This window comes from Microplitis mediator, chromosome 11 (genome assembly GCF_029852145.1).
Source record: "Microplitis mediator isolate UGA2020A chromosome 11, iyMicMedi2.1, whole genome shotgun sequence".
Classification (NCBI taxonomy): domain Eukaryota; kingdom Metazoa; phylum Arthropoda; class Insecta; order Hymenoptera; family Braconidae; genus Microplitis; species Microplitis mediator.
The window spans coordinates 14,294,538-14,322,296 of record NC_079979.1 but is presented as its reverse complement, the minus strand read 5'-3'; the positions used below and the strand labels follow the sequence as shown (position 1 = coordinate 14,322,296).

At 30.4% G+C, this 27,759-nt stretch overlaps 4 protein-coding genes across 5 annotated transcripts; all 4 read left to right on the top strand.

Annotated features, from left to right (window-relative positions):
* Window positions 1-2,077: 2,077 nt before the first annotated feature.
* Window positions 2,078-3,812, top strand: LOC130677434 (uncharacterized). The gene is made up of 4 exons (XM_057484196.1): window positions 2,078-2,612; window positions 2,698-3,144; window positions 3,215-3,478; window positions 3,545-3,812. Exons 1-4 carry the CDS (start codon window positions 2,188-2,190, stop codon window positions 3,789-3,791), a joined length of 1,383 nt encoding a protein of 460 aa, XP_057340179.1. The 5' UTR covers window positions 2,078-2,187; the 3' UTR covers window positions 3,792-3,812.
* Window positions 3,813-8,981: 5,169 nt separating this feature from the next.
* Window positions 8,982-13,288, top strand: LOC130677222 (uncharacterized). The gene is made up of 4 exons (XM_057483897.1): window positions 8,982-9,521; window positions 9,594-10,040; window positions 10,897-11,160; window positions 11,246-13,288. The coding sequence occupies exons 1-4, from the start codon at window positions 9,097-9,099 to the stop codon at window positions 11,502-11,504; spliced, it is 1,395 nt and encodes a 464-aa protein (XP_057339880.1). The 5' UTR covers window positions 8,982-9,096; the 3' UTR covers window positions 11,505-13,288.
* Window positions 13,289-16,321: 3,033 nt separating this feature from the next.
* LOC130677584 (uncharacterized) lies at window positions 16,322-20,882 on the top strand. The gene is made up of 5 exons (XM_057484402.1): window positions 16,322-16,460; window positions 16,683-17,695; window positions 18,688-19,134; window positions 19,192-19,464; window positions 20,596-20,882. The coding sequence occupies exons 2-5, from the start codon at window positions 17,277-17,279 to the stop codon at window positions 20,843-20,845; spliced, it is 1,389 nt and encodes a 462-aa protein (XP_057340385.1). The 5' UTR covers window positions 16,322-16,460; window positions 16,683-17,276; the 3' UTR covers window positions 20,846-20,882.
* Window positions 20,883-21,197: 315 nt separating this feature from the next.
* LOC130677844 (uncharacterized) lies at window positions 21,198-27,445 on the top strand. 2 transcript variants are annotated; one of them, XM_057484727.1, is made up of 6 exons: window positions 21,198-21,602; window positions 21,771-21,945; window positions 22,028-22,500; window positions 22,560-23,006; window positions 24,003-24,266; window positions 26,273-27,445. In XM_057484727.1, the coding sequence occupies exons 3-6, from the start codon at window positions 22,049-22,051 to the stop codon at window positions 26,439-26,441; spliced, it is 1,332 nt and encodes a 443-aa protein (XP_057340710.1). In that variant the 5' UTR covers window positions 21,198-21,602; window positions 21,771-21,945; window positions 22,028-22,048; the 3' UTR covers window positions 26,442-27,445. The 2 variants fall into 2 exon arrangements, with proteins under 2 accessions (XP_057340710.1, XP_057340711.1); XM_057484728.1 differs by having other exon boundaries at window positions 21,698-21,945.
* Window positions 27,446-27,759: the final 314 nt, after the last annotated feature.

Below are 27,759 nucleotides of genomic sequence, written 5' to 3'. Positions count from 1 at the left end.
ATTTAAGTTATTCATTTTAATTTGATGACCCCCGAGTTAAGATTTAGGCCCTTGTTAAGTACCACTAAGGCAGTAACTACGTACTGTCAATTTTAAAATTCAGAAGCTAAATAACATAAAAACGATGTTCTATTCAGTATACATAAGCTTTGCTGATTACCACTTCCAGCAGTTATTAGAGCTTACTCAGATTTTCATTAAAAATGATCATAGAACTTAATAGAGCTTGTCGAAGCTCTATTTTAAATTTTCATAAGACCTACTCTAGTAACATCAGCTTAAGCAAGTTACATGAGGAAAGGCCTTCAGCAAGTTCCTTACGAAAGATGTATACAAGATTTGAACAAGAGGGATCATATAAGTATACTTGCCAAAGAATCTATCAAGTCTTGCTTAAGATTCTTCTTAAAGACTTACGGAAATCTGTAAAAGCAATCTGCAGCAATTCCTAAGCAATAGATGTACTGTACCACAATGTTCGGTCATATTTGCAGTAGAATTGATTAAGATACCGAGTTTCTTTATCTCCAAGGTCTCCGAGTCACTTTAAACTCCAGACTCAAACACAGTACCTATATCACACCCAGTGGCGCTCATTTAAATTTGACACGGAAACACTGGAACCCGGCTGGTCACTGTTCTGCACCCGACTCAGTACGATGCTGGAAGAAAATGCTCGATTGTGGTGCAGCGCCACATTGATTACTGTGTGGAACCTGACTGAGTTGTGCGTACATCACTTATAGTGAGGCTACTGAGAGCTTGCTCATCATTTAATGGTGGGGGTATGGGAATTGCATGCAAACTGAAGGGAACGCTCTCAGTAGCTCCAGTATAGTCAAGTTCCGCACAGTAATCAGTGTGGCGCTGCACCACAATCGAGCATTTTCTTCCAGCATCGTACTGAGTCGGGTGCAGAACAGTAACCAGTCGGGTTCCAATCTTTCCGTGAAAGTGCTACACATTAATAATTTTATTTTTATAAAATTATATCGAACTTTAATTGAGCACCACTGAATTTACTATACTAATGCTGAATAGACTCACGAAGGAAAGAAGAGGGTAGCCATGCCGAGATCGATCTTAAGCAATTCTGCAGCAAACGGATTTTCTAAAAACGAGAATCCATCTTTTGTCGATGTTTTGATGTTGCAAAATGGTATCCTGACAATTTGTAGATAATAAAGATACATATTGAAATAATAATATTTACAAAAAAATTATTCAACAAGTTTACAATGCATTGAAATTGGTAAAGGAAAAGCAGGAAGAGATCAAAAAACTCATTCAAACTATTATCTAAAAATTATAATACAAATAAATTTTTTTTTTTCATATAAAATTAATTGTTATTAATATCCGCACTGCTTTTTAGTACTTAAAAATTATTTAATATCATATACAATGAAATTCCTTCACACTGAGCAGAAAGGAGAGTGTTGGAAAGTATATAATCTCTGGACTCCAAAATTATTTTGGATAGTTAGTCTAGTCAGAAAGATATTTTACTTGAAATAATTAATTTCTTATTAACAGAAAGTCGATACTTGATGTTACTTATTAATAATTTTTATATAATAAGGAAAGAAATTATTTTCAATTATAATATGGCAATTGTTAAAGAAAGAATTATTGAATGATAATATAATTCAATTTTTGAGATAAAAAATATATATCATTAATAACTAACGATACAGTAAATTCTTGGATCGAAAATACTTCTCTAATTAGAAACATTTTTTTTCTTCCTTCAGTTTAGAAAATCATTAATAACTTTTATTCATTGGTTCTCATCAAATAATTTTGGGAATTATTAAAACGAATAATTTTGTTAATTATTAAAGTATTTAAAAATAAGTAAAAACACGTGAAATAATCAACGAATTATAAGATTCCTTGTCACTTTAATTCAATGAATTCGCTATCAAGATTGTGATAAAATCGTTTTCATAGTTTTGATTAAATCAAACATAATTAAAAAAACAATAATTATTATTATTCAAAAATTTGTCCGTAGAGTTGATTAGATTATAGTTATCTAAGTTACAACAGGTATAAAAGTTGAAGTGCATTTAAAGAATAGTACATCATTCCTAGTTTAAAGTTCGATTATTAAGGCTTGTAATTTACATCATAATCGAAAAATTTTAGAAATAATAAATATAAAAAGTAGAATATTATAATCTAATGAAAATGACTTTAAAAATATCTGAAAACTTACAATCCATCGATAAAATTGATTACTCAGAGGAAATAATCGAAGAATTATTTGGCGTAAAGCTTCCAGCCGATTGGAATGACTTGAAGAGAAATGAAAAGAGTGAATTAACATATAAATGGGTACGTGATGCATTTCCAAATGTACCAGAATCACTAGTTCCAATGACAGCCGGTTTGTCAGTAGACGGTGACTCTGGAAAATCAACGGAAGAAATACCCGCTTGGTTGGACCGCGAGAAATTCGCGCGCGGTCAAAAATTCGCTCAGGACAATGTTCTAGGATTATTTTTCTCTGTACTTTTAACTCTTTTTGCATCTGTTTCATTCGAAGAAGGTCTCAAACCTTTAGTTGCCACTGGAAAATCATCAGATCCTTATGGAGCATTTAAAAGGTATGTTTATTAATTATCAATTATGAATATTTATAATTATCATTTACAGTAGTTACTTTATTCCAAGTATTTTGTTTTATTTTAGATATCTGTCGACTAGCATTCGAATAAGAAATTGGTATACTAGCGATCCTTGGACAAAAGGTACACCAGCATATCACGACATGAGAACAGTACGACGAATTCACACAATCATCCGTTCGAATGCAAACTCAATGTCTGATGAAGAAATGACAAAAGCTGCGACGATTAAAAATTCGTTTTCACCGACGAGAAATACTTTATTACAAGATTTTCGATCGGCATGTCCTGTAACTTTACCTGGGCAATGCCCTTTTGCAATTAAATCTCAAGGCTCCGTAAAATTAAAAAGAATGCATCAATGTGAAATGGCTTGTGCACAAGGTGGGTTTTTTTGTTTAGTTGTTCTTCATCCTCAAGCTTTAGGTATCCATGGTGCTACTGATGAACAACTTGATGATTTTTGCTATGTTTGGAGATGTATTGGTTATATTTTGGGTATTGAAAATGAGTAAGTTTTTCTAATAAAGCTTTTTTTTTTATTTTATTGAGAAATTCATTCAAAATTATGTTTTGTTGAGGTTCAATTTCTGTCGAGGAACATTAGACGACATCAAACAACGTTCTGCAGACTTTTTAAACCTCTGGATAAAAGCTAATTTCCGTGATGTTACACCAGAATTTGAGCATATGATGAGATGTTTAACTGTTGGTTCAAGCTATTATCTTGCCGACGTTTCTTACGAAGTTAGCCTGCTATATTTCACGGAACTGTTGAATCTGGATATGCCACGATTACGTGCGGCACTGAGTTACAGCGATTGGATAAAACATAAATTTATTAAGTAAGATCCATAATAATTGTCAATGAAAATACATTTATAAATAATACTAAAAAAATTATTTAACAGATTTTTAATGTACTATGGAATGCGAGTACCGCAACTTAAAAAGTTTTTGAATGCCCAAATAAATAAAAACATAAATGACGCACTAAAATTCACAAGTGAAAAGCATGCAAAGTTACAAGAAAAATCATCCAAACTTTTATCATCTGTAACATCTAAAAACAACGATAATATTTTCACGCAATTTAAATTTATGGAATTTTCATTCTTTATCTTAATTGTTTTTTTCGGATGTTTAAGTTTCTTGTAAAGACAGAATAAAATAAATGGTGTGGGAAATTATTGCGAATTTTTAGTTACACAACAAACACCACCAAAAAAAATCTTGGCGTCGGTTGACCCTGCGGGCCAAGCCCAAAACTTCCCGCTGTTTCCGAGCTCAAGGAGCTTGAAAACATCACTGTGAATATATTGTTGAGCTCTTCGAGCTCGAAAATGCTATTACATGGAATCATTTTTTTATGAGCTTTTTAAGCTTTAACAAGTTACGTTTTATGCTAGAGTTTGAAAAGTTAAGAGTCGAAAACCATTAATGAAGAAGCGGCTTTTAAATTTTTATTATCGATTATGTTCTCTGAAATAAATGTGTTGAGGCAGAAATCAATGTCAGTGATCAAAATCAAGATTTGAATGAGTTTTGACTTAGGTCAAAGCAATAATATATGGAATATCCGAGAAAAACATTAAAGACTGGGTTTTTCAATTTTTTGCTTACAATATTTTTAAAACTAAAGAACAAGTTATATGACATTATCTGATGATCGGAAGAGACTATAAAGAGAAAGAGTTGGTATGATTTCAGACACATTTTAGCACATTATATTTTGATTTATCTGGAAAAAATAACATAAAATTTTATTTTTTTAATTTTTCAGCTCCGATATCTTTTAATCAACCGATTTTGACGTTTGAGGTGGCAATCGGCGCGTTTTATTGAATTCTAGAGCTGATTAAATTTTGAAATTGATCGGATGAGTCACTTCAAAGATAATCGAAAAAAACCGTTTGTTATCATTTCTTTCGCCAACGATATTTCTTGAACAAATTAACCGATTGAGATGGTTGAAGTGGCATTCGACGCGGCTTATAAAGTTCTAGAGCTGATTAGATTTTGAAGTCGATCGTTCAAGTCGTTTCTGAGAAATCACTAAATAACTAAAAAAAAAAATTTTTTTTTTGTAATTCGCCGATATTTTCGAGTCTGCTTGATCAAATGATCTGAAATTTTCAGGAAAGTTGAGGGCCAACAAGCTCTTTCGATTGCCACGTCAACCATCCAAATCGATTCATTAGTTAAAAAGTTACAAAGTGTTTACACATACACACACACACACGCGTTCACACACACACACACACACACACACACACACACACATACATACACTCGGACATCATTCTGAAAATAGTCAGAATAGCTTCCTAGGACCTCAAAACGTCGACATCTGATGAAATTTCGATTTTCGCAAATCGGGGTGAAAACAATAACTTCCCAATTTTTCGAAAATCGTCGATTTTCTTAGCGGGAAGTTAAAAATTTTTTAATTTAGATTTTTCAAATTATTTGGAAAGTACTTGTCTGATCGACTTCAAAATCTAATCAGCTTTAAATTTTGATGAGCCCTTTCGATCGCCGTCAAGTACGTTTGAATCGGTTGATTCGTTCTAGAATGATAGTTTTAGAGATATCGTACGAAATTGGCTTACACACACACATATACACACGGATATCTATTTAAAAATAGCCAGAATAGCTTCCTACTCCCTTGAAATCAATCAGTGATCAGTAGTCCAATCTGAATATTTACTGCATAAATAGTCTCAAGTATATCGCTAATTCAATCAGTATACTTGGGACCGATTAGCAGTGAATATTCGCTGATTTACAGCATTTTTTATTGATTCATTTGAAGAGAGTAGAACTTTAAAACATCATTGAAAATAACTATCCTCATCCTTTTTGTTTAATCGTAATTGCTAAAAAAAAAAATTTAATAAACGACGCATCAAAAATTTAAGTGCCCTTTTTTTTGTTTCGGTTTCTATCATTTTCACTGAGGACTACTGCACCATTGAAGTGAAATAGTGAAAATATGGTGGTTGATAAAAAAAGGTCTATTTGAAAAAACCAAATTGAGTATGAAAAAAATATACAGATTAACGATTTAAATAGATCAATGATAAATTTCGTAATAATTTGAATCCAAAATTTGATCCTTTATTTACTTTCTTATTTATTATTCAAATAGACAATTTATAATTTCCTGCTGCATAAGGAAAATAGGAAGGAGGTAAATCATTTTTATTTTTATTTTATAAACAATTATCATTAAAAGTACTTTATTTTTTAACTTCCCGCGGAGAAAATCGACAATTTTCTGAAAATTCGGGAAGTTATTGGTTTTACCCCGATTTTCAAAAACCGGGTTTTCATCATATGTCGACATTTGAAAGTGCTAGGATGCTATTCTGACTTTTTCAGAGCGATGTCTGTATGTATGTATGTATGTATGTATGTATGTATGTATGTATGTATGTATGTATGTATGTGTGTGTGTGTGTGTGTGTGTGTGTGTGTGTGTGTGTGTGTGTGTGTGGATGTAAACCTCTCATATCTTTTTGATGAATGAACCGAATCAGATGGTTCTTGCGGCATTCGAAAGATATCTTCTGAACTTAGATTTTCAAAAAAATTTTAGACCATTTAGTCAAATAAACTCTGAGATATTCAAGAAATACGAAAAAAAAAAAATTTTTTTTTTTCGTTTTTTTTGAATATTGTGAAAACTGTTGGATCGATCAATTCCAAAATCTAATCAGCTCTAGAACTCGATAAAAGCTTTCGATTGCCACCAAGAACGTCTCAATCAGATAATCCGTTCGAAAGATATCGTCGACGAAAGAAACAGTAGAAAACGGATTTTTGCAAATATCGTCGAAACGACTAAACCAATCATTCCCAAAATTTCATCAGCTTTAGACCTCAATAAAACGCGCCGATTGCCACCTCAACCGTCTCAATCGGATAATTCGTTCAAGAGATATCGTCGACGAAAGCATAGAAAAAAATCGTTTTTTTTCATTTTTCGTGATTATTTCGGAAACTATCAAATCGATTAATTCCAAAATCTAATCAGCTCTAGAACTCGATAAAAGCATTCGATTGCTGCCAAGAACGTCCCAATCAGATAATCCGTTCCAGAGATATTGTTGACGGAATAATAAATTTAAAATCTATATCTGCTTTTTCCATTGATCAACATCATAATTACTGAACAGAATTACTCAAAACTAATATGTTCTTCTTTATATAAGTCATTGAAAGTGATTGCTCAAAATTCGTCATGTTCGCTGGTATCACGATATACTTACACGATGTAGATACAACGTATCACGTAAATACTTATTTTTGAGCTAATTTTTTAACATAATTGTAAATAAATATATAAAAAACATTCATTCATAAATTTTTAAATTTTAACATAAACCGTAACCCTTTTGAGCTTGAAAAGCTCATAAGAAAAGAGAAACAAAGGTATTTTCGAGCTCGAAAATGTATTTATACTAATTTTTTCGAGCTCTTAGAGCTCGAAAACAGCGGGAAGTTTAGGGGCTGGCCTGCAGGGCCAACCGATGCCCAGATTTTTTTTAAATACAAACCTATTACGTATACAAGTATCCACGGCTTCTTATTATTATATTCAAATCATTTAATCAAATTAACCAAGTTTTTTTATAAATTTTTGTGCATATTTTTTATTAGATAAAAGCATATAAGAAAAATGATAACTCACAGATTTGTATGTACAAGCTTGATAAGATTGTAATTATGATGAGCCGTAAAAGATAGCTACAGTTTTAGTATATCTGAAAAATTGCAAATCATTGTTGGCTTGAAGTTCAAATGAAAAAAATTGTTTTTTTAAATTATCGTGTTATTATTTAATCTATGAACTCCATTGAAGAGAAAAAAAAAGAACTCTCTAAACATAAATAAGTGAAATTAATGAATATTCACTAATTCTGAGTGCCAACCGAACCACTTTTTGGAATTAGTGGTTTGGTTTGCACTTGGAATTAGTGAATATTCGCTTCTTTTCACTAATTCATGTTTAGAGAGAAGAAAATTATTACATCTATGAACATTTTAAGCATTTCCGTACATTCCCATCACTATTTTCAATGATAGTAAATTTTATGGTTTAGGGAAATAACTCTATCGTCAATCTTTCGAACTTAGTCCTGCTACTAATTAAGATCGTAATGATTTTTACTATATCTGGATTTGTATAGATGTTCTTTTTGGTATTGACAACGACTAAGTAAAATAATTTTTAAGTAGAAAGAATTTTCCACACGTGAAAATTGTTTAAAGGTTCAACTTTTACCGAGGATCTAGCTCAGTATATTGTTCTTCTCATATTTTTGATAGTTCGTATGAAATACGTCTGCTGTGTCTTACAGAGAGTTGCTGAATCTGACATGCCATGCATACGTATATAGAAAATAATTATTTATCAGGTTAACAATGAACTACGTGATTTCGTACCCCTCAAATAAAAAGATCGATGATCACTTAAATTAACAAAACATTGAAAAATCCATCAAAATTAACAAACAAAATGTATGTGGAATTGCAATAAAAATGAGGGAAACTATTATTCTCTATTAGATTGAGATATTATCAATATACCGACTAAATTCGTGTACTTATAAAAATTAAAAAAAATAAATAAATAAATAAGCTATAAAATTAAAAACTGAAATGAAGTATTGACTCGGTAATAAATTTTCTGAGTGAACGCAGATTGAATCCCGAGTAAATGCAGAGCAAATATTTTATTTATTTAATGCCCTTAGAGTAAAATTCATTCCGGCGAGGAGTATTTTAACATTTAAACTTCGAATTGGTGTACATTCGGATTAAAACAAAATCCACTTCGCTGAAAACAGAAATTTTTATACTTCACTCTGTATACGAAGTTTTTTTTTTAACTCTGGATCTCCGAGTGACGATGTGAATTCGAATTGAAATAAAATCCGTATTTTACGTCGAATTCACTCCGAATTTTTTATTTTACATCTTAAAATTATTTAATAGAAATCGACAGATTCAAATCATCATGATGATTTGAATCTGTCGATTTCCATTAAATAATTTTAAGATGTTAATTAAACCAATAATTTAACTTTGCGTTAAGACTTTAATTACTTAATCAAGATATAAAAAATATTGAAAGTCATGTAATAATATGATTATTCACGATGACTTGTATTATTATTCTATTTGAGTAACTTGGCAATCAAGATTTTGATCAAATTATTTCCATATTTTCGATTAAATAAAGAGACATAAATAAAAATATCAGTCTTAAGTTTGGATGTAGACTTGATTAGATTATAATCGTCATGAATTACGATTTTATAAAAATTGAAGAGAATTTCAGAAACAGTATATTGTTCTTGAATTCTCGTTAAGAACAAACGAAAAAGTTGTGAATTGTATCACGAATGAAAAATCGTAGAAATAATAAATATAAAGAGAATATTCAAATCTAATGAAGATGGCTTTGAAACAATCTGAGAATTTACTATCCAATGATATAATTGAATATTCAGAGGAAATAATCGAAGAATTATTTGGCGCAAAACTTCCGGCCAATTGGAATGACTTGAAAAGAGATGAAAAAAGTGAATTAACATATCGATGGGTACGTGATGCATTTCCAAATGTACCCGAATCACTAGTTCCAATAACAGCCGGTTTGTCAGTTGACGGTGACTCTGGAAATTCTATGGAGGAAAAACCCGTATGGTTAGATCGCGAAAAACTTGCACGAGGTCAAAAATTCGCTCAGGACAATATTTTTGGAATATATTTTTCTGTACTTTTAACTCTGTTCGGATCTGTTTCATTTGATGAAGGTCTTAAACCGATAATTGCTACTAGAAAATCATCAGAACCTTACACAGCGTTTAAAAGGTATTTTTAATAAATTTTATTAATTATTTTTGATGACAATTAGTTTATCCCGAGTGATTCATATAATTTAAGATACCTGTCGACTAGTGTAAGGATAAGAAATTGGTACACTACTGATCCTTGGACAAAAGGTACACCGGCATATAACGACATGAAAGCAGTTCGACGAATTCACACAATCATTCGTCATAAAATTAACGCAATGTCTGATGAAGAAATGACGAAAGCTGCAACGATTGAGAATCCATTATCACCGACGAGGAATATTATATTACAAGATTTTCGATCGACATGTCCTGTAACTTTACCTGGACAATGCCCTTTTGCAGTTAAATCTCAAGGGCCTGTAAAATTAAAAAGGATGCATCAATGTGAAATGGCTGTCGTACAAGGGGGATTTGTTTGTTTAGTCATTCTTTATCCTCAGGCTATTGGTATCCATGGTGCTACTGATGAACAACTTGATGATTTTTGTTATGTTTGGAGATGTATTGGTTATCTTTTGGGTATTGAAGATGAGTAAGTTTGTTTAAAAACTTGTTTTTTCTGAAAACGATATTTGAAACAGTATATTGCGTAACAAGGGATGAAACAAGACCGTTTCAGACGAGGGTGTAGTTGACTGCCCGAGCCAAAGGAGAGCTCTGACACCAACTAAAGTCTAAAATCGTATTTTATATTATTCTATATTGTTCATATTACTTGGATTGGTACTGGAAGTTTGAATGTCTGAAGTCAGTCAAAACAGGATAATTTCTGACCGATATTGCGACAAAAAAATAACGTTGCATATTAAATATGCAAATTTAAGTAATTTAACAAAAAAAAAACAGACTTTTTATCAACTCAATAATTTTTTTTCTTAAAACTTATAATATTTTTTTAATTTTCCAAAGACAATTGTCACTTGGGTTGGTTATTAAAATAAAATAACTGTTTAGAAATTTAAAATAAACATATGCAATCCTAACAGGAATGAAATGGTCAGAAATTAACTTAGCGAACAGAAACTAATGTTTTTTTCCTACACGGAGAAAGTATTCTTGTTTGAACTGCTATGATGTCAAGTAATAAAGCCATCGTCAAATTAACAATTATATCGCAAATTACTGTAACTATTACATTGTAAATTTTACTCTCGCCATAGTAATTTTTGCAATATGTTTGTCAATTTTCGTCGGGTGGTCAACATGGTCCGGTTTTACTATGACACCAAAGCATTTCAAACAATGATAACTTCTCCATATAGGGAAGAAACTGATTATTTCTGCCTGTTAATTGACACTTGCCTGAAAGTTCCTTGTTTCGACTAACAGAACAATCATTGATTCTGTGAATTTCAATGCAGGTAATATGAAATTATATTTTTCCTAAGGTTCAATTTTTGTCGGGGATCATTTGACGACATCAAACAACGTTCTGTAGACTTTTTAAACCTCTGGATTAAAGCTAATTTCCGTGATATTACACCAGAATTTGAGCATATGTTGAGATGTTTGATTGCTGGGTCAAGCTATTACCTTGCCGATATTTCTTATGAAGAAAGCCTGCTATATCTCACGGAATTGATGGATCTGGATATGCCGCGGCTACGTTCTGCTCTTAGCAACGGAGATTGGATAAAACATAAATTTATGAAGTAAGATCCATGATAATTGATAATGAAAATACATTTATAAAAAATAATATTAACAACAATGATAATCCAAAATTTTATTCAACAGGTTTATGATGCAATATGCGATGCGAGTACCTCAAATTAAAATATTTCTGAATGCTCAAATAAACAAAAGTATGAACGATGCTTTAAAGTTTACAGATGTAGAGCACACGAAGTTACAGAAAAAATCATCTCAACTATTATTATCCAATACATCTAAAAATAAATCTAGAAATATCTTTAATCATTACAAGATTTTTGAAACTTCATTAATAGTTATATTACTTTCTTTTGTGTTCAAGTTTGTTCTGAACGAAGTATGAAGTAAATTGTATGGGAAATTATTAATATTAGTTTAAACTCGTTGATTGCCATTACACATTGTTTTTTTTTAACTATTTAAAAACTTTATTTTCAACTAAATGAGATTACTAACTATAATTTTAGTTTTACAAACAGTTATTAAAATTAATTTATTCTTTTAATGTACGTATATATACCAAAACTCGGTTTTAGAAAATCGGACCGAAACCAAACTTTGTTGTTACGTACAACAAAGTTTTCGTCGGGAACTAAAAAACAAAATATCGATTTTATTTTATACAGTCTAATATATGGGGGAGGGAGGGACAAAACGGGCTACTTAAGAAAATAGTAAGTTTTTGGGAACTCAAATACGTTAAATAAATTTTTTTTTTTTTTTAATATTTGTAGCAAATAGAAAAAATTTTCAGCTGCCGTGAAAAAAAATTAGTATCATTTGTGACGATTTGAATAAGTATTCAATCACTGTAAATAAATGATTCGTGCAAACGTCAATTTTTGTACAAATGAATCATTATAAAATAATTGAAACAGCAACTGAGTTGTAGTTCTTTTTTGCATTTTTATAGTTAATATAGTTATGAGATTGTTATTTTAACTACGTGACGGTTGCGGTTGCAATCATTATTTTACTTATAATAATTGTAATCAAACAATTCATAACGCTACGTTGTTTTGTTTCATTAATACCAATTCGTTTAGTTAAATTAACTATAAAGTTATAGTGAAATAGAGCTTTAACTAACAAATTTTAGTTTTAGCAATTAACTCGATAGTTAGAATAACTATTTAATATTAACTATGAATCAACACTTACGATTGAAACAATTTTCTAGTTACTTGAACTAACGAAAAAGTTGCTGTAATTACTTAAAATTCGTTTAATTTTAACTACATTTCAGTAGTTGCGATAAAAAAATTTAATCACTATCAAATTTTAGTAATACCAATAAATTTTATTATGTTTCAGCAATTAATGAATAGTTAATATTACTATCGAAAATAGTATTAGGAATTAATTTTAAATAGTTGAAGCTTTTTAGTTAACACGACTATCGACTTTTCTCTGAGTGTATTAAAACAGTTACACATTGTGATTTTACAAATAATTTCCAATTGAATTGTTTTCGAAAATTACAACATTCGTTGTGTAAAATTTACAAACCTTTTTTCATTATCTGTTTAGTAAGATTAGTACTTTTGTATTGCAATTTTCCAAAACAAAAATTGTAAAAAATGTGTTGTAAAATTACAACACTGGTTTTATTTAATCACAAAACTGCATTGGCAATTGACTTCCAACACATTTCTTGTATAATTACCATAGAAATTTTTATCAGTGTATAAATTATATGTTTTTGTGTTAATGGTGTCGATATACAAATCTATCTTTTCTACAGTTATATATTGTTGTTATAAATAAATAACTGGCAAGGATAAATTAACGACTTATTATCATAAATTTTATAAATAATTAACAAAGTTATTTTTAATCCTCATTTTTATTTGCAACTTTTTTAACGAGTAATTAAATTAAATATTAACTAAACTAATTAGTGTCATCGTTATTTACAAATTATTTAGTTCATATCTTAGCATTAATTTTAATAAACGAAAATTTTTTATAAAAAGACAATTTGATTAAAATGTAATAATTCCTCAATGCAAAATAATTGTATAAAACATGTGTGTATAACCAAAATATTCGCATGATCATAACATTGGTCTACAAACCAAAATTTTAATTGACGCGCATATTTGAAGCTAATAAATAAATAAATATAATAATGTGTAATGTTAGACCGATTTTTTTTTTGTAATCGATTTGTTGAAAAAAAAATCAGAAAAATTGTAATTATCTGTTAACTTCAAGATCATCTTCGAATTTACTCTCAATTTTGTGTAGTGATCGGTATTTTTTTTGAAAACTTCGATGGTGGATGATTTGTGAGATTGCTGGGAATATTTGTGCCAAAGTTCACGCCTGTAAGTCAAATAATGTCAAAACGAAAGTATTTTAATCTTTCACTCTGGTAAAACCTCCCTCAGAGTTAGTTTTCGGAAAAAATACCGATGGTGGGAGATTTGCGAGATTGATGGGAATATTTGTGCCAAAGTTCAAGTCTGTAAGCTGGATAATGCAAATACGGGAGTATTTTTATTATTCAACCCACTAATATTCCCCACGGAAAAGCCAAAGAGAATTGATTTTGTCTTTTTTTTTTTAACATTGAACATCTAGATGACGATTTCAACGTCCAATACTTCCAACTTACCATTCAAATTTCGACTTGGGAGTGCATTCAAATTCACTTTGGGTGAATTATGCAATATATACAAAATGGCCATTTTTTGTGGGTTTTTTAAATTGATATTAAGGATAAAAAACAATTTTTTTTTTCAAAAATCAAAAATGGAGCTTGTAGGGAATTTATTCAAGTTTCTTAAAATGCCGTTTAAATTGCTGTGTAACCATTAGTTATGCTGAGATATCGATAATCGAAGACAAAAGAATCCTTTTTCATTTGAAGGCTGATATCTCAGCAGCAAATTATCGTACAGAGAAACAAAAAAAAGCAAATTATAGCTGAATAAATTTCCTAAACGAGCCATGAATTGGTTTTTTCGAAAAAAATTTTGCCGGCCTCGTAGACCTAAAAAACAAAACCAAAAAATTTAGAAAAATTTTGTCAACCTATTTCTTATGATTCCGCAAAAACCGTGGCTCAGAAAATTATATTGCTGGAAGATCTTTAAACTAGAGATTTCAAGCTTCAATTTCCTTTTTTTATTTTTTCGATACTATCATTTTTCACGAAAATACAGCCTTCCAAAAATCACTAAAAAATTTATAAAATTTTCTTGTTCCTACACGGAAAGAAAATTATGGCAGCGGTTCCCATAATTTTGTGAAATTTTTTCCTATACCATCATAGGAATTACGACCATAAATTATGGGAGCGGTTCCTATAATTATAGGAATGTTTCCCATAATTATAGGAATAGTTCCTATAATTATAAGAATGATACCCATAACACTATAGGAATGGTTCCTATAATTTATAGGAATACTTTCTATAATATTATGGGAATCATTCCTATAATTTATGGGAATGGTTCCTATAATTTATAGGAACCATTCCCATAAATTATAGGAACCATTCCCATAATATTATGGGAATGGTTCCTATAATAGTATGGGAACTATTCCCATAACATTATGGGAATGATTCCCATATTATCATAAAAAAATTATTTTTAAGAAGTGTGGTAATCACTTCTACAATACACAGAAATATTATTAAAAATAAAAACAAAAATTCAAACATTGAAAAAAAAAAATCGTATTTGGCAAAAAAACATTAAAATTTTTAACAAGAATTTTTTGTCAGCACAAAACATTCAAGAAAATTCAAATTTTGGGAAATTTCTACACTATTGTGCAAAAAAAAAATTTTATGATATTATAGGGATGGTTCCCATAACATTATGGGAATAGTTCCCATAATATTATAGGAATAGTTCCTATACCAATATAGGAACCATTCCTATACAAATATGGGAACCATTCCCATAATATTATGGGAACCATTCCCATAATGGTATGGGAACCATTCCCATAATGGTATGGGAAATATTCTCATACTATTATGGGAATGGTTCCCATAATATATGGGAACTATCCCTATAATAGTATAGGTACTATTCCCATACCATTATGGGAACCATTCCCATAATGCATAGCAAAACTTCCCATAATTTTCTTTCCGTGTATAATTTTTTGGATAAATGTATCTCAATATTAAACGTATAAAAATTCAAATTTTATTGGTTTTCTGTAGCTGTTCGAAATTTCATTGGATATTTTTTATATTAACATTTCAAATATACACAGAAGAAAAGTTATCTTGAGTCAAGAAAATATTTCGGAAGACAAACGTTTTCGGGAAACAAATCAAGATTTTCTTGAGCCAAGTGAATTCGCCTTTATAAGAGGAGATTTTTACTATATCCAAGAAAATCTAAGTTTTAAAAACAAATTTCTTGAAGCAAGAATATTTACTTTCAATCGAGAATTTTTTGTTTTCTATGAATCAAATTTTATTACATTCAGAACAGTAATTTTAAAACGGTTAATGTTAAAAATTTTTAACCAATAGTACTATTTTAATACAGAGCATTCTCGAACAATGCCTCCCCCCCACTTTCTTGAAAATACTCAATGACTTTCAACTGTCAAAACCGTATTAACATTTAATTAATTAATAAAAAAAAAAATTAAGTGTTCATTGAAAAAAGGACAACGTAGTTACAATTTCGACTGCTCTATACCGTCAAACCAAATAAAAATTACGTCGTTTATAGGCACTTAATAGAATAACAAGGCTAGTCAATCGCCATTGCTCGGACATTGACTTTTTTGACAATACAATTGCCTCATTCTCAGCCAATATCAAGAGGCTACTTCTGCAATATTAACCATTAAATATTATTTCTCTACATAGATTGTTTATTTTTCTTTTGATTTATTTCTACTCATGTATCTTTTTATTATTGTGTATTTATTAGTGCAAAGCCTATTGGCGTTAAATAAATAATTAAATCAAATTCGCCGTCGTATAGATTTTTCAAAGATTTCTTACAGTTGTTATCATTTAGAAGTTAAATAAAAGTTGGCAAATAAATTTTAGTCTACAAAATTTGACGTTCCGAGTTGTAGTTGAGTCCGCAAAGAAATGATCTTTCCTCCCACCATTTCTTTACAATAAGGTCATTATTGTAAAGATATGGTGGAATTATTGCACATGCGTGTTAGTGCGAATTCATGAACTTTATCATAGCCAACTAGTGAGAGAAAATCTCATTCTTCTGCAGACTTTATATAATAATATTGATTTGAAGATTTTACTGAAATTTATTTATCAAATTCGTTTAACTTCTGATTGATAACAACTGTAAGTAATTTTGTCATTTAAACCTTTGTCTCGACAAAGTTGTAACTACATTGTCCCTTTTTCAATTTATCCTTTAATTATTTTTTAATTAAGTAATAAAATTTTAATACCTCTGATTAAACAAAACGATTTACTCCATGATGAATGTATATCTATATAGTATTAAAATTGAATCGTTTTGAATAATTTCTAATCGTTTTGAATTATTTTTTTTTTAATCAGGTACCGTCATGACAGTTAAAAGTCATTGAATATTTTAAAATAGTGATGGGAACTATCTGAGAATGCCTGTAATAGAAGATAATCGAAATTCATTATGAAAATTCCGACAAAAAAAATTAGCTTATCTTTAACAAAACTCAGATTTCTTCGATTAAGAAAAACATTTTCTATAAAATCTTCAAATTCTCAACTTAGAAATATATCAAATTGAAAATTTTCAATAGCATAATTTTCTGTAAGAAGAAAATTCGATATTTCTAAGCGTTACATTTTTTCTCCCATTGACGTTTTCATCAATCATTAAGTTTATCCAAATTAGTTGATTATCAAGTTTTTTATGAATTTAGTTGCATATTTTTTATTGAATAAAGTGTTGTAAAAAAAAAAATAACCACTCGTGGACTATTATACGGCCTTGATAAGATTATAATTATCGTAAGTCATTGAAGATAGCTATAGTTTAAGTATATAGATCTGAAAAATTGCAAATCATTCTTCATTTAAAGTTCAACTGTAAGAGTGTTGTAGAACATTGCGGGTGAATATTAAAACAAATAATATACAGAAATAGTTAATTATTAAAATTAAATAAAAATGGCTTTAGAAGAATCTGATAATTTATCATCTAAAGAAATAATAGAATATTCAGACGAAGTTATCCAAAAATTATTCAGCGTAAAACTTCCATTAGATTGGAATAAATTAAAAAGAGAAAAGAAAAGTGAACTAGTACATCAGTGGGCACGTGAAGCGTTTCCTAACGTACCTGAATCACTAGTGACACTTACAGTAGGTTTGGCTGTCGATGGTGATTCTGGAAAATCTATAGACGAAATACCTGAATGGTTAGACCACGAGAAATTTGCCCGCGGTCAAAAATTCGCTCAAAATAATATTTTCGGAATTTTTTTTTCAATACTTTTAACTTTGTTCGGTCTTTATTCGTTTGAAGACGGTCTCAATCCATTGATTATGACTGGAAAATCATCAGAGCCATATACAGCATTTAAAAGGTATTTTATTTACAACAATTTTCATGATATTAATTATTTACTCTGAAAAAATCAGTGTAAAATATTGAAGTGAATACTAAGCCAAGTCCTGATTAAAGTTAACTTTTGACACAATTTATTTTTATGAACATTAGCAATTAACAATAACAGTAATTAACAATTTTTAATGCAATTTATTAAACTTTTTTATTAAGATGTTTTAATAGAGACTGTAAGGAATTACACACTGAGAAAAAAAACATGTCCTGCGAACTGGATTTAGTCCTTTCATCAGTCCTTGTTGGTTCAACGGCGCCGAATAATTGAGTGAACCACATCTCATTTGTGCAAATTGACTGCCGCGCGCAGCACATAATTGTTTCCAGTACTTATTATACTTTTTAGAAGTTCGCACAGGTTCTGTTAATTTTTTTTTTTTCACATTTAATTTTAACCCGTCAGCACTCCCGTTATGAGCATTGTGCTCATAGGACTATTCGAATGATAGGATGTCGCTGTAGTGCAAATGAGACAATAAAAAAAAACAAGAGTGCTGAAGAGTTAAATAGGATTTTTGACCAGTTTTGGACAGTAGAAAAATTTAAATAAAATAATTCGTAAACGACGCCATGACATTATTAATTTTTCAGAGATACTTTTATTACACTATAACAATGACAAAAATGAAGTAGTGATCACAGATGGTAATTCTACCCTACTTTAGAATTAAATTTTTTCCCTACATTTAAAAAAAAAAATTCACTGTTTTGTAACAAAATTTTTCGAAACTTTTTTTTTTCTTTCCCTTCATTTTGCTTAATAAAGTCCTAGCATTTAACCCTGATTAAAAATTTCAGGTTGAATTCGATTAAAAAATTTTCAATCGGTGTTTTTTAATCAGGGGCTAGTCTTAACTTTGAGTATACTAGAAATTGTAAATTGAATCGGAACTTGGCTTAAATTCCTATTACATTAATTATGATAAGTTTATAATTCAAACAACGTTAATTTAGATACCTATCAACTGGTGCGCGGTTCAGAAATTGGTTCACCAGTGATCTTTGGACCAAGGGTACACCTGCATACAATGACATTAAAACCGTCCGGCGAGTTCACGCAATTATACGTAATAAATTAAATGAAATGTCAAATGAGGAAATAAATAAAGCCACGACAATTGAGGATCCATGGTCACCGATGAGAAATAGTTTATTGAAAGATTTTCGATCAGCATGTCCTGTAGCTTTACCTGGCCAATGCCCTTTTACAATTAAATCTCAAGGTCCTGTGCAGCCTCAAAAAATGCATCAAGGTGAAATGGCTATGACACAGGGTGGGTTTGTTTGTTTGGTTGTTCTTTACCCTCAAGCTTTAGGTATACATGGTGCTACCGACAAAGAACTTGACGATTTTTGTTATGTTTGGAGATGTATCGGTTATCTTTTAGGAATTGAAGATGAGTAAGTCATTAAAAAATTAATTATCCTAAAAAAAGTATTAAAAAAAATTTTTTTAAGGTTCAATTTCTGCCGAGGAACATTGGAAGATATTAAACAACGTTCTGCAGACTATTTAAACTCGTGGGTGAAACCTAATTTCCGTGATATGACACCAGAATTTGAACATATGATGAGATGTTTAATTGCTGGTTCAGATAATTATTCTTTTGATGTTTCTAATAGTTCTTTTGAAATAAGTCTACTGTATTTTACGGAGTTGATAGGTCTTGACATGCCGCAACTACGTGCCTCACTTAGTTATTCTTCTTGGATAAAACATCACGTTATGAAGTAAGATAACTATCCATAATAAATATATATAATATATTGTGATAAGTGGCCCAGTTATTGACCTTTTAAAGATGATTGCGAATACTGGTACTTTATTACAACAATAATTATATTGCCAATTATAAAGAAAAAATTGAGTGTTTATCCCTCATGGATTGAGTTCTCGTCCTTTAAAAATTAACATACTGCAGTTTCTGATCAAATAAAAGACTCATACAAGACGGCATCGTATGAGGGACTTTGTGTAGTTGCAAGGGCAGTGCCCATTCGGCTTGTGATTGACGAACGATGCGCCCGTTACAATCTTCGCGCTGATAAACAAGCAACCCTTGGATCCGTGACCGTGCAGCCAGATGACGAAGAAGGCCTTGTCTCTCTCAGAAAAAAACCATTCGCAGATGGCAAGAAAAGTGGTCCACAACGAACAAAGGACGAATGACATTTAACTTCTTTCTCGACGTTACTGAACGTCAAGCGAGCAAACATATCAGCCCTAATTTCTGGCTTACTAGATCGCGGTTCAACTGGCATCCACCCAGTTGTTGTCGGAGCATCTGGGCATGGGCGTGTAGAACTCACGATTTGTAAGGACTCTGCGCATTCCGGGTGCCAGTCCGAAGTTAGGTATGTGCGAGAATATGTAAAGAATGGACGAATGAATGAAAAACAAACTGGGTGTCTTCTCAGGGAGGCAGGAGAAGAAACCACGTCCTTGTCTTGTCTCGGACATTATCGTGGAATTAGTCAGAATAGCTCCCTACAACGTCAAAATGTCAAGATCTGTTAGAAATTCGGTTTTGGAAAATCGGACCGAAAGCAATAACTTCCCTTTTTTTTGGAAAATTTTCCATGTTCTTAGCGGGAAGTTAAAAAATTCATCAATTCAGACACATTATCCTATAATAATTATTTAGAATTATGATAAAAAATTATTAATTCTTAAGTTTTTACGAAAAAAAAACGCTCAAGTGTCACCTTATACTTACAGTAGCGTTTATTTAATTGTTTAGATAAAATTTACATTTTTTAAATTTTTTAAAAATGAGTAAATAGGTCAGCAACCGGACTACGATCAATAATTATTGGGTTATTGACTTTACATTAATAATAATCCAAAATTTTATTCAACAGGTTAATGATGCAATATGCGATGCGAGTACCTCAAATAAAAAAGTTATTGAATTTTCAAACAAATAAAAGTATGAACGATGCGCTGAAATTTACAAATGAAAAGCACGCCGAGTTACAACAAAAATCTTCCAAACTATTGTCATCTGTAACATCTAAAATTGAAAACGAAAATATTTTTACTCAGTACAAAATCTATGAATCTTTATTAATTATTATGTTATGTTGTTTTGTATATTTAATCTTTTTTTAAACATAATAAAAATAAATTTCGTACAAAATTATTTATAATTATTTTTATTTGTTAATTTGTGTCAAATACTTTTGCACTGTAAAAAAATTAGCGGACTTGATTCGGAGTGAATGCGGAGCGGATGACTGTGTATTTATTTTATGAGTTTAATTTAATATTACAAGTTCGGTTCGGAGTGAAATTCACTCCGAAAAGAAGTTCATTTTAATATTAAAACTCCAAATCGGAGTAAATGAGGATTTAAATAAAATCCAGATCACTCCGAAATCACTCCATTGAAAAAACAAACTCCCTATTTGCTCCCTATGCAAATTGATTTGTTTTTAAACTCCGGAACTCCGAGTGACGGAGTGAATTCGGATTTAAATAACATCCGTAATCACTCCGAATTCACTTCTAATTTTTTACAGTGTGTAAACATTTAAATGATTTATTTGAATAAATTATTTAAAAGACTTCTAATTTATTTGTCTATACTAAGTTGAAATATTGTTTCTCGTAGTAATCTATGCTGTATTTACTTATGTACAGCTCGGTATTTAACCATTGTTAGTGAAAAAAAGTTATTGTCATTACGTGGCGAAGCGTAGTCTTGTTTGACATCGCTTGCAGGCAACACCGGTTTAAGTGTAATCAATTTAAATTTGAATGACTGCGAGTAAAAAAATATAAACTCGTCAATAATTGATAATAAATTTCAATTTATGAGCAGCGAAAACTTAATATGAGAATTGAATATTGAATAAAAAGAAGACAAGTATGTAAAATATTTTTTGTATTTTACTCTTATATCATTCTATATTTTTTTGGGTTAAATACTTTGATAATTACATTATTTTTTTTATTTTGAAGGATAGAAATTAACTGAAATCTTTTTTTTGCATTGGAAAAATTTATTTATTTATTTTATTTTTTTTTTCATGAGATTTTCTCTGTCTAAATGTGTTTACAACAATAAGATTATTTAATTGCAATAAGAAAAAATAGCAAGAGAGAAAAGGTGACAATTTTGATTTCATGCAAATACAAGAGATCCATTAATTTAATTGCACGCCTCGAACGCGAAGCGGGTGATTTTGAATTTATATGAGAAATTATATGTACGTAGAAAAATATTTGACTTCATTTTTTTCCTGTTATTTTAATATTTTATTAACCGAAAATAACTTTTTCCGCAATTAGTCGCAAAGATATAGATAAAAAATGCAACACGCGATCGATTGCACGAATAACGATAACGAGCATGAAAAACTAAGGACTTGTATATCCAATGGAAAAAGTAAAAGTTCCGATACAATAATTGAAGACTTATTCAAAATAAAACTTCCCTCGAATTGGAAAAAATTAAATGATGAAACAAAACGTAAATTTATCTGTCAATGGGCCCGAGATGCGTTACCTAATTTACCTGAAACCTTGATGCCGATAACCGTAGGATCAACTGTTGATGGAGACTCGGAAAAATCTATTGATGAAATACCTAAATGGCTAGACCGGGAAAAATTTTTGCGGGGTCAAAAATTTGCTCAAGATAATTTAATTGGAGTTTTTGCTACCACGCTTTTGACTCTATTTGGTATTTATTCATTTGAAGATGGTTTCAAGCCATTGATTGCAACTGGAAAATCATCAGAGCCTTATACAGCATTTAAAAGGTATTTTTAATTATTATAATTGATAGTCAAATTAGTAACATCAGTTAATTAAATTTAAGATACCTGTCCACTATTGCACGATTCAGAAATTGGTACACGAGTGATCCTTGGACAAAAGGTACACAAGCGTACAACGACATTAGAACAGTACGTCGAGTTCACGCAATTGTACGTGATAAATTAAATGTAATGTCAAATGAAGACGTAGATAAAGCAGCAAAAATTGAAAATCCATGGTCGCCAATGAGAAATATTTTATTAGAAGATTTTAAATCAGGATGTCCAGTATCTTTACCTGGACAATGCCCTTTTTTAATGGAATCTCTGGGTACTGTACGACCAAAAAAAATGAATCAAGGGGAAATGGCTTTGACTCAAGGTTCATTTGTTTGTCTAATTATTCTTTATCCCCAAGCTTTTGGTATTCATGGCGCTACTGATGATGATCTTGATGATTTTTGTTACGTGTGGAGAGGTATTGGATATCTTCTCGGTATCGAAGATGAGTAAGTTAATACGTTAATAGTATCTTATATACATCATGTGCAATCAATATTATACTCGATGTCACTAGATGTATACATAACATGGCCAAAATCTCTAAGCTGCACATACGTATTTAATTAATCAGCACACCAATGTATATGTCTTGCTGCAGATACTTGTGATCAGATTTAAATTGCAAGCCTAGTGCAAGCCTTACACAAGAAATTCGTGCCAGATTATGTCAATTTTGGAGGAAGACTACCCTGGTGGAAATTTTTCGGACTTTTGTATAAAAAAGTCAGTTTTAGAGTTTTAAAGACTTTTTCAGAGTTCTTAAGACTTTTTCAGATAGAAATCCGAAAAATTTCCACCAGGGTATAGTTAAAAACAGTTGCGCATGACTTGCTTGAGATCTGCTCAAGGCTCTAAGTTGACCTTGAGCCTTGAGCAGATCTTGAGCAAGTCATCCGTAACTACCTACTGTAAGTTACTGGTGCAAGAAAAGCGTCAGACACTGTTTCATTGCACGTGTTCACGATATCTTTAATATTCTTGCGTACGATACGATCAGCAAGACATATACAAATCTTGGCATACATGCTGAGAATTTTATGGTAATGATTCTCATCGAAGATTTTTAATAGTTGCCATACTGTATAGTAATTTCAGAACTTTTTACACCACTCTCACCAATAATAGTAATCACTCACATCACAGATGGCAATAGTTAAATTCAAAGTGACGTCATAAGAGAGAAAAGTGATAGATAAGTGATTGGCTTGAATTATTGAGTAGGGAGATACTCCGCCCATTTCATTCAAATTCAGTAGTTTAATATAAAAAATGAGTACTTTTAATGTATATTAAATCACTCTTTTGACCAATCAGAAGTGATTATATTTTAGTATAAAATTTTATGGGGCTAACTTTAGCCAGTTAGCGGTGTATTCTTCGACATGAGTTACATAAATTAATTTTAATTTCTAAAAAATATATGACATAAAAATTTTTTAAAGGTTCAATTTTTGTCAAGGATCATTTGATGATATCAAGCAGCGTTCCGTGGACTATTTAAATGAATGGGTGAAACCAAATTTACGCGACATAACTCCAGAATGGGAGCATATGATAAGATGTTTAATGAGTGGTATACAATATTATATTCCCGGTATGTCTTATGAAATAAGTTTATTATATGCCATGGAATTGATGAATATTGACATGCCGCGATTGCGTTCGTCCCTTTCTTATAGTGATTGGATAAAACATCATTTAATTAAGTAAGTTTATAATAATTTCAGTGAAAATCAGACGATTCATTAATATTAAGAATTTTTGTCAAAAATTACTCAAATAATTTTTATGTTGTAACTGTTAATATATCGTTGAACATTTACTATATTCGAAAGCGATAATATGATTTATATATCTGTATACAGTATTATTTGAGTAATAATTCATGGTTGAGTTTTTTCACCCCCCGTGAAAAATGAATCATACATGGCCATGTATGAATGCTCCATACATGGCCATGTATGAAAATTGGCCAGACATGACCATAATGACCATACATGACCATGTATGGCTATATTCATAGCTTGATACGGCCATATATTACTTGATATGACTATGCATAGAAATTATAAGTAAATTAAAAAAAAAATTTTTTTTTAAATTATTTTGGCGACGCAGAGATTATCAGATATGCGAGTAATTGAATTTCTAATCGAATTGGAAATTTTTAATTCAGAAAAAACGCTAGACTTATTACTGACCGCACTCGCTTTAGTAGGATTCGAACCCGGGACCTTTGAATATAATCACTTTCGAAAAAGCAAATTATAATCATCAATATGCTGTCAATGATATCAAAAAAATTTCCTATTTTTTTACACTACAACATCCTGTTTATAAGTAATTGTAATAGTCAGCTCAAATTTTTCACGGGATGAGCGTTCGAGGCGTGCATCCCGTAAAAAATGAATCATACATGGCCATGCATGGTTCATATATGAAGCATATATGACCATACATGGAGCATATATGGCCAAACATGGATCATATATGGCCATACATGGGCATACAAACTTTTTTAATACAACCATGCATGGCCATATACAGTCATACAAAACCATGTATGGCCATACATGGCCTTGTATGGTCATGCATGACTGTATTAAATGTCCATGGATGGCCATCTATGCTCCATGTATGGCCATATATGCTTCATACATGAGCCATATACGGCCATGCATGGCCATGTATGATTCATTTTTCACGGGCCCGTTTTGTAACGTGACCTAAAAAGTTAACTAGGTTTTTTTTCAATCCCGTATGCAAATTTTCAAGTCTTACACATTTTAAAAATCTTCTTCAAAAAAAACCGAATGATTGAAGAATTTTTAAGGATCACTCCAAAAATTTCTAAAAACATTTAAAAATCAATTTTCTTTTTTTTCAAAAATTTTTTTTTTCATTATAAAGAAAAATTTCAAATGTTTCCGAGTATGATACTTTTGATGTTTCCTCAAGATTTTCAAATATTAATATAAAGACTATATTTTCTTTTACTGTTAGCCTCAATGATTTATGAACGAAACTATAATAACCTCGGGATATTTGATATTTCGGTAATACTTCTGGTATAACCGTTTTATAGTTTTGCCGCAATTCATTACGGTATATTTGAAATTATTAATGCGAGTCATTTTGAATGTTGTTTGTTTCGGTATTCACATTACTTAACTGAACTTTATAAATTCTCCGTCATTTAGATCAAGTACTTGATTAAATTTGTAGTATATGATATATCTGGTACTTGACGAGAAATTTTTGTTAGAATGATGGTATGCCACCCATATTTTAATGTGCTTTAAAATTCTTGAGTGACCTCTAAAAATTACGGCAGTGTTACAATTCTACTCACAACATCTCTACTCAGTATATCTTTACCCAACTTCAACTAGACTCACTGACAAGTTCTCGCTGAATCTAGTTGAAGCTGAGTAAAGATATAACTGAGTAGATTTAAACCTGAGTAAAAAAAACTGTGAGTAGAGTTGAAGCTGAGTAAAGTTGTGAGTGAGTAGAATTGTAGCTTCTTCCCTTGAGTAAAGATGTTGTGAGTAGAATTGTAAAACCACCAAAATTTCTCAGTCATTTTGATTTTTAAAGAATTATTGTAATGCGTAAGACTATGAAAAATTTTCATACAAGATAAAAATAAAAGTCAGTCGGGTTTTGTTTTTGATCACCCTAAAATTGAATAATATAATTATTTTTTTAGATTCACGATGAATTACGCATGCCGATTTCAACAAGTAAAAAAGTATCTCAACATCTTCTTCGATAACTGTGTTAATCGTGCACTACAATTTACAGAAGGAAAGCATGCGAAATTACGTGTGAGATCGTCCAAAACATTAAATTCCGCTCTATTAAATAAACATGAATAATGATAAATGAATTTTAATGTTTTCCTACACGGAGAGTAAATTATAGTAACCGCTTCTAGTTTATAAAATATCAACCCATAACGTTATGGTAATAATTACTAGGAATTACGCTGTAAAAAATTAAGAGTTATTACGGATTTTATTTAAATTCAAATTAACTCCGTCACTCGGAGTTTAAAAAAAATCACTCTTCATATGGAGTAAATAGGGGGTTTGTTTTTTCACCGGAGAGATTTCAGAATGATCTGGATTTTATTTAAATCCACATTTACTTCGATTTGGAGTTTTAATATTAAAATAAACTTCTTTTAGAAGTGAATTTCACTTCGAATTGGATTTGCAATAATATGTTAAACTCCTCTTCAGAGTAAATTTCACTCCGAGGGGATTAAATGAATACATTCACACTATACCGGGTCCAAAAAATTTGTTACAGTGTAAGAATAGTCCCTAGTAGCTATCTTAGTCAAGATCTTGAAAGCACAGATATAATATTTCACTGTATATTATGCTTGACTTGCTCAAGATTTGCTTTAGAATTGACCAATATTGCCACTAGGGGTATTAAGATATAGAATAATATTATGGTAAACGTTACCATAATTTCATAGTAATTATTGTTATTATTATTGTAACTATTACCATAATGTCATAATAATTATTACCATAATATATGATAAAGATTGCCATAAATTATAGGAAGCATTGCCATATTATGTAATAACGGTTACCATAGCTGTATGGGAGCAATTATCACAGTATTTTGAGAACGATAACCATCATAACATAAGAATTTTACCATAATTTTATAAGAACGATTCCAATATTGTACGGGAATGAAATCCATATAGATGGGAATGGTTATTATAATTTGTATGGGTGCCAATCCTATAATCCATTTTTCAAAAATTCTGTTACTATAAATTTCTCTTCGTATAATTTAAAATTCTTAAATTATTAATCATTAGCGCAATATGATCTCTGATTTCAAGAAATAACTTTTTCTTTCTTTTAAATAAATTTTTCTTTATTTAATTATGAAATGTAATAAATTCTTACAAATAAATCGTTTTTGAATAATAAATTTTAAAAAATACTTAAAAACAATTTACAATTATTTTTCATTATATATATTCATTATACTCTTATATCAGGTAGATCACGTATAAATATTTGATTAAGTTACATAATAAAAACGATGGTAACAAAGTTTTCATATTAATTGTCATTACCTCTTGTTCCATTAAAATAAAACATTACATTACATTTAAAAGAGTTTCATTATCTTAACATTATGAATAGTCATATTCGTAAGTAC

What these genes read in the sequence shown, in the direction of transcription:
- LOC130677434 (XM_057484196.1), top strand. Translation starts at nt 2,188, where the DNA reads ATGAAAATGACTTTAAAAATATCTGAAAACTTACAATCCATCGATAAA. An exon ending in CCTTATGGAGCATTTAAAAG is followed by an intron (nt 2,613 to 2,697) that starts GTATGTTTATTA and finishes GTTTTATTTTAG; the next exon opens with ATATCTGTCGACTAGCATTC. An exon ending in ATTTTGGGTATTGAAAATGA is followed by an intron (nt 3,145 to 3,214) that starts GTAAGTTTTTCT and finishes TGTTTTGTTGAG; the next exon opens with GTTCAATTTCTGTCGAGGAA.
- LOC130677222 (XM_057483897.1), top strand. Translation starts at nt 9,097, where the DNA reads ATGAAGATGGCTTTGAAACAATCTGAGAATTTACTATCCAATGATATA. An exon ending in CTTTTGGGTATTGAAGATGA is followed by an intron (nt 10,041 to 10,896) that starts GTAAGTTTGTTT and finishes ATTTTTCCTAAG; the next exon opens with GTTCAATTTTTGTCGGGGAT. An exon ending in ATAAAACATAAATTTATGAA is followed by an intron (nt 11,161 to 11,245) that starts GTAAGATCCATG and finishes TTTATTCAACAG; the next exon opens with GTTTATGATGCAATATGCGA.
- LOC130677584 (XM_057484402.1), top strand. Translation starts at nt 17,277, where the DNA reads ATGGCTTTAGAAGAATCTGATAATTTATCATCTAAAGAAATAATAGAA. An exon ending in CCATATACAGCATTTAAAAG is followed by an intron (nt 17,696 to 18,687) that starts GTATTTTATTTA and finishes ACGTTAATTTAG; the next exon opens with ATACCTATCAACTGGTGCGC. An exon ending in CTTTTAGGAATTGAAGATGA is followed by an intron (nt 19,135 to 19,191) that starts GTAAGTCATTAA and finishes AATTTTTTTAAG; the next exon opens with GTTCAATTTCTGCCGAGGAA.
- LOC130677844 (XM_057484727.1), top strand. Translation starts at nt 22,049, where the DNA reads ATGCAACACGCGATCGATTGCACGAATAACGATAACGAGCATGAAAAA. An exon ending in CCTTATACAGCATTTAAAAG is followed by an intron (nt 22,501 to 22,559) that starts GTATTTTTAATT and finishes ATTAAATTTAAG; the next exon opens with ATACCTGTCCACTATTGCAC. An exon ending in ATAAAACATCATTTAATTAA is followed by an intron (nt 24,267 to 26,272) that starts GTAAGTTTATAA and finishes TTATTTTTTTAG; the next exon opens with ATTCACGATGAATTACGCAT.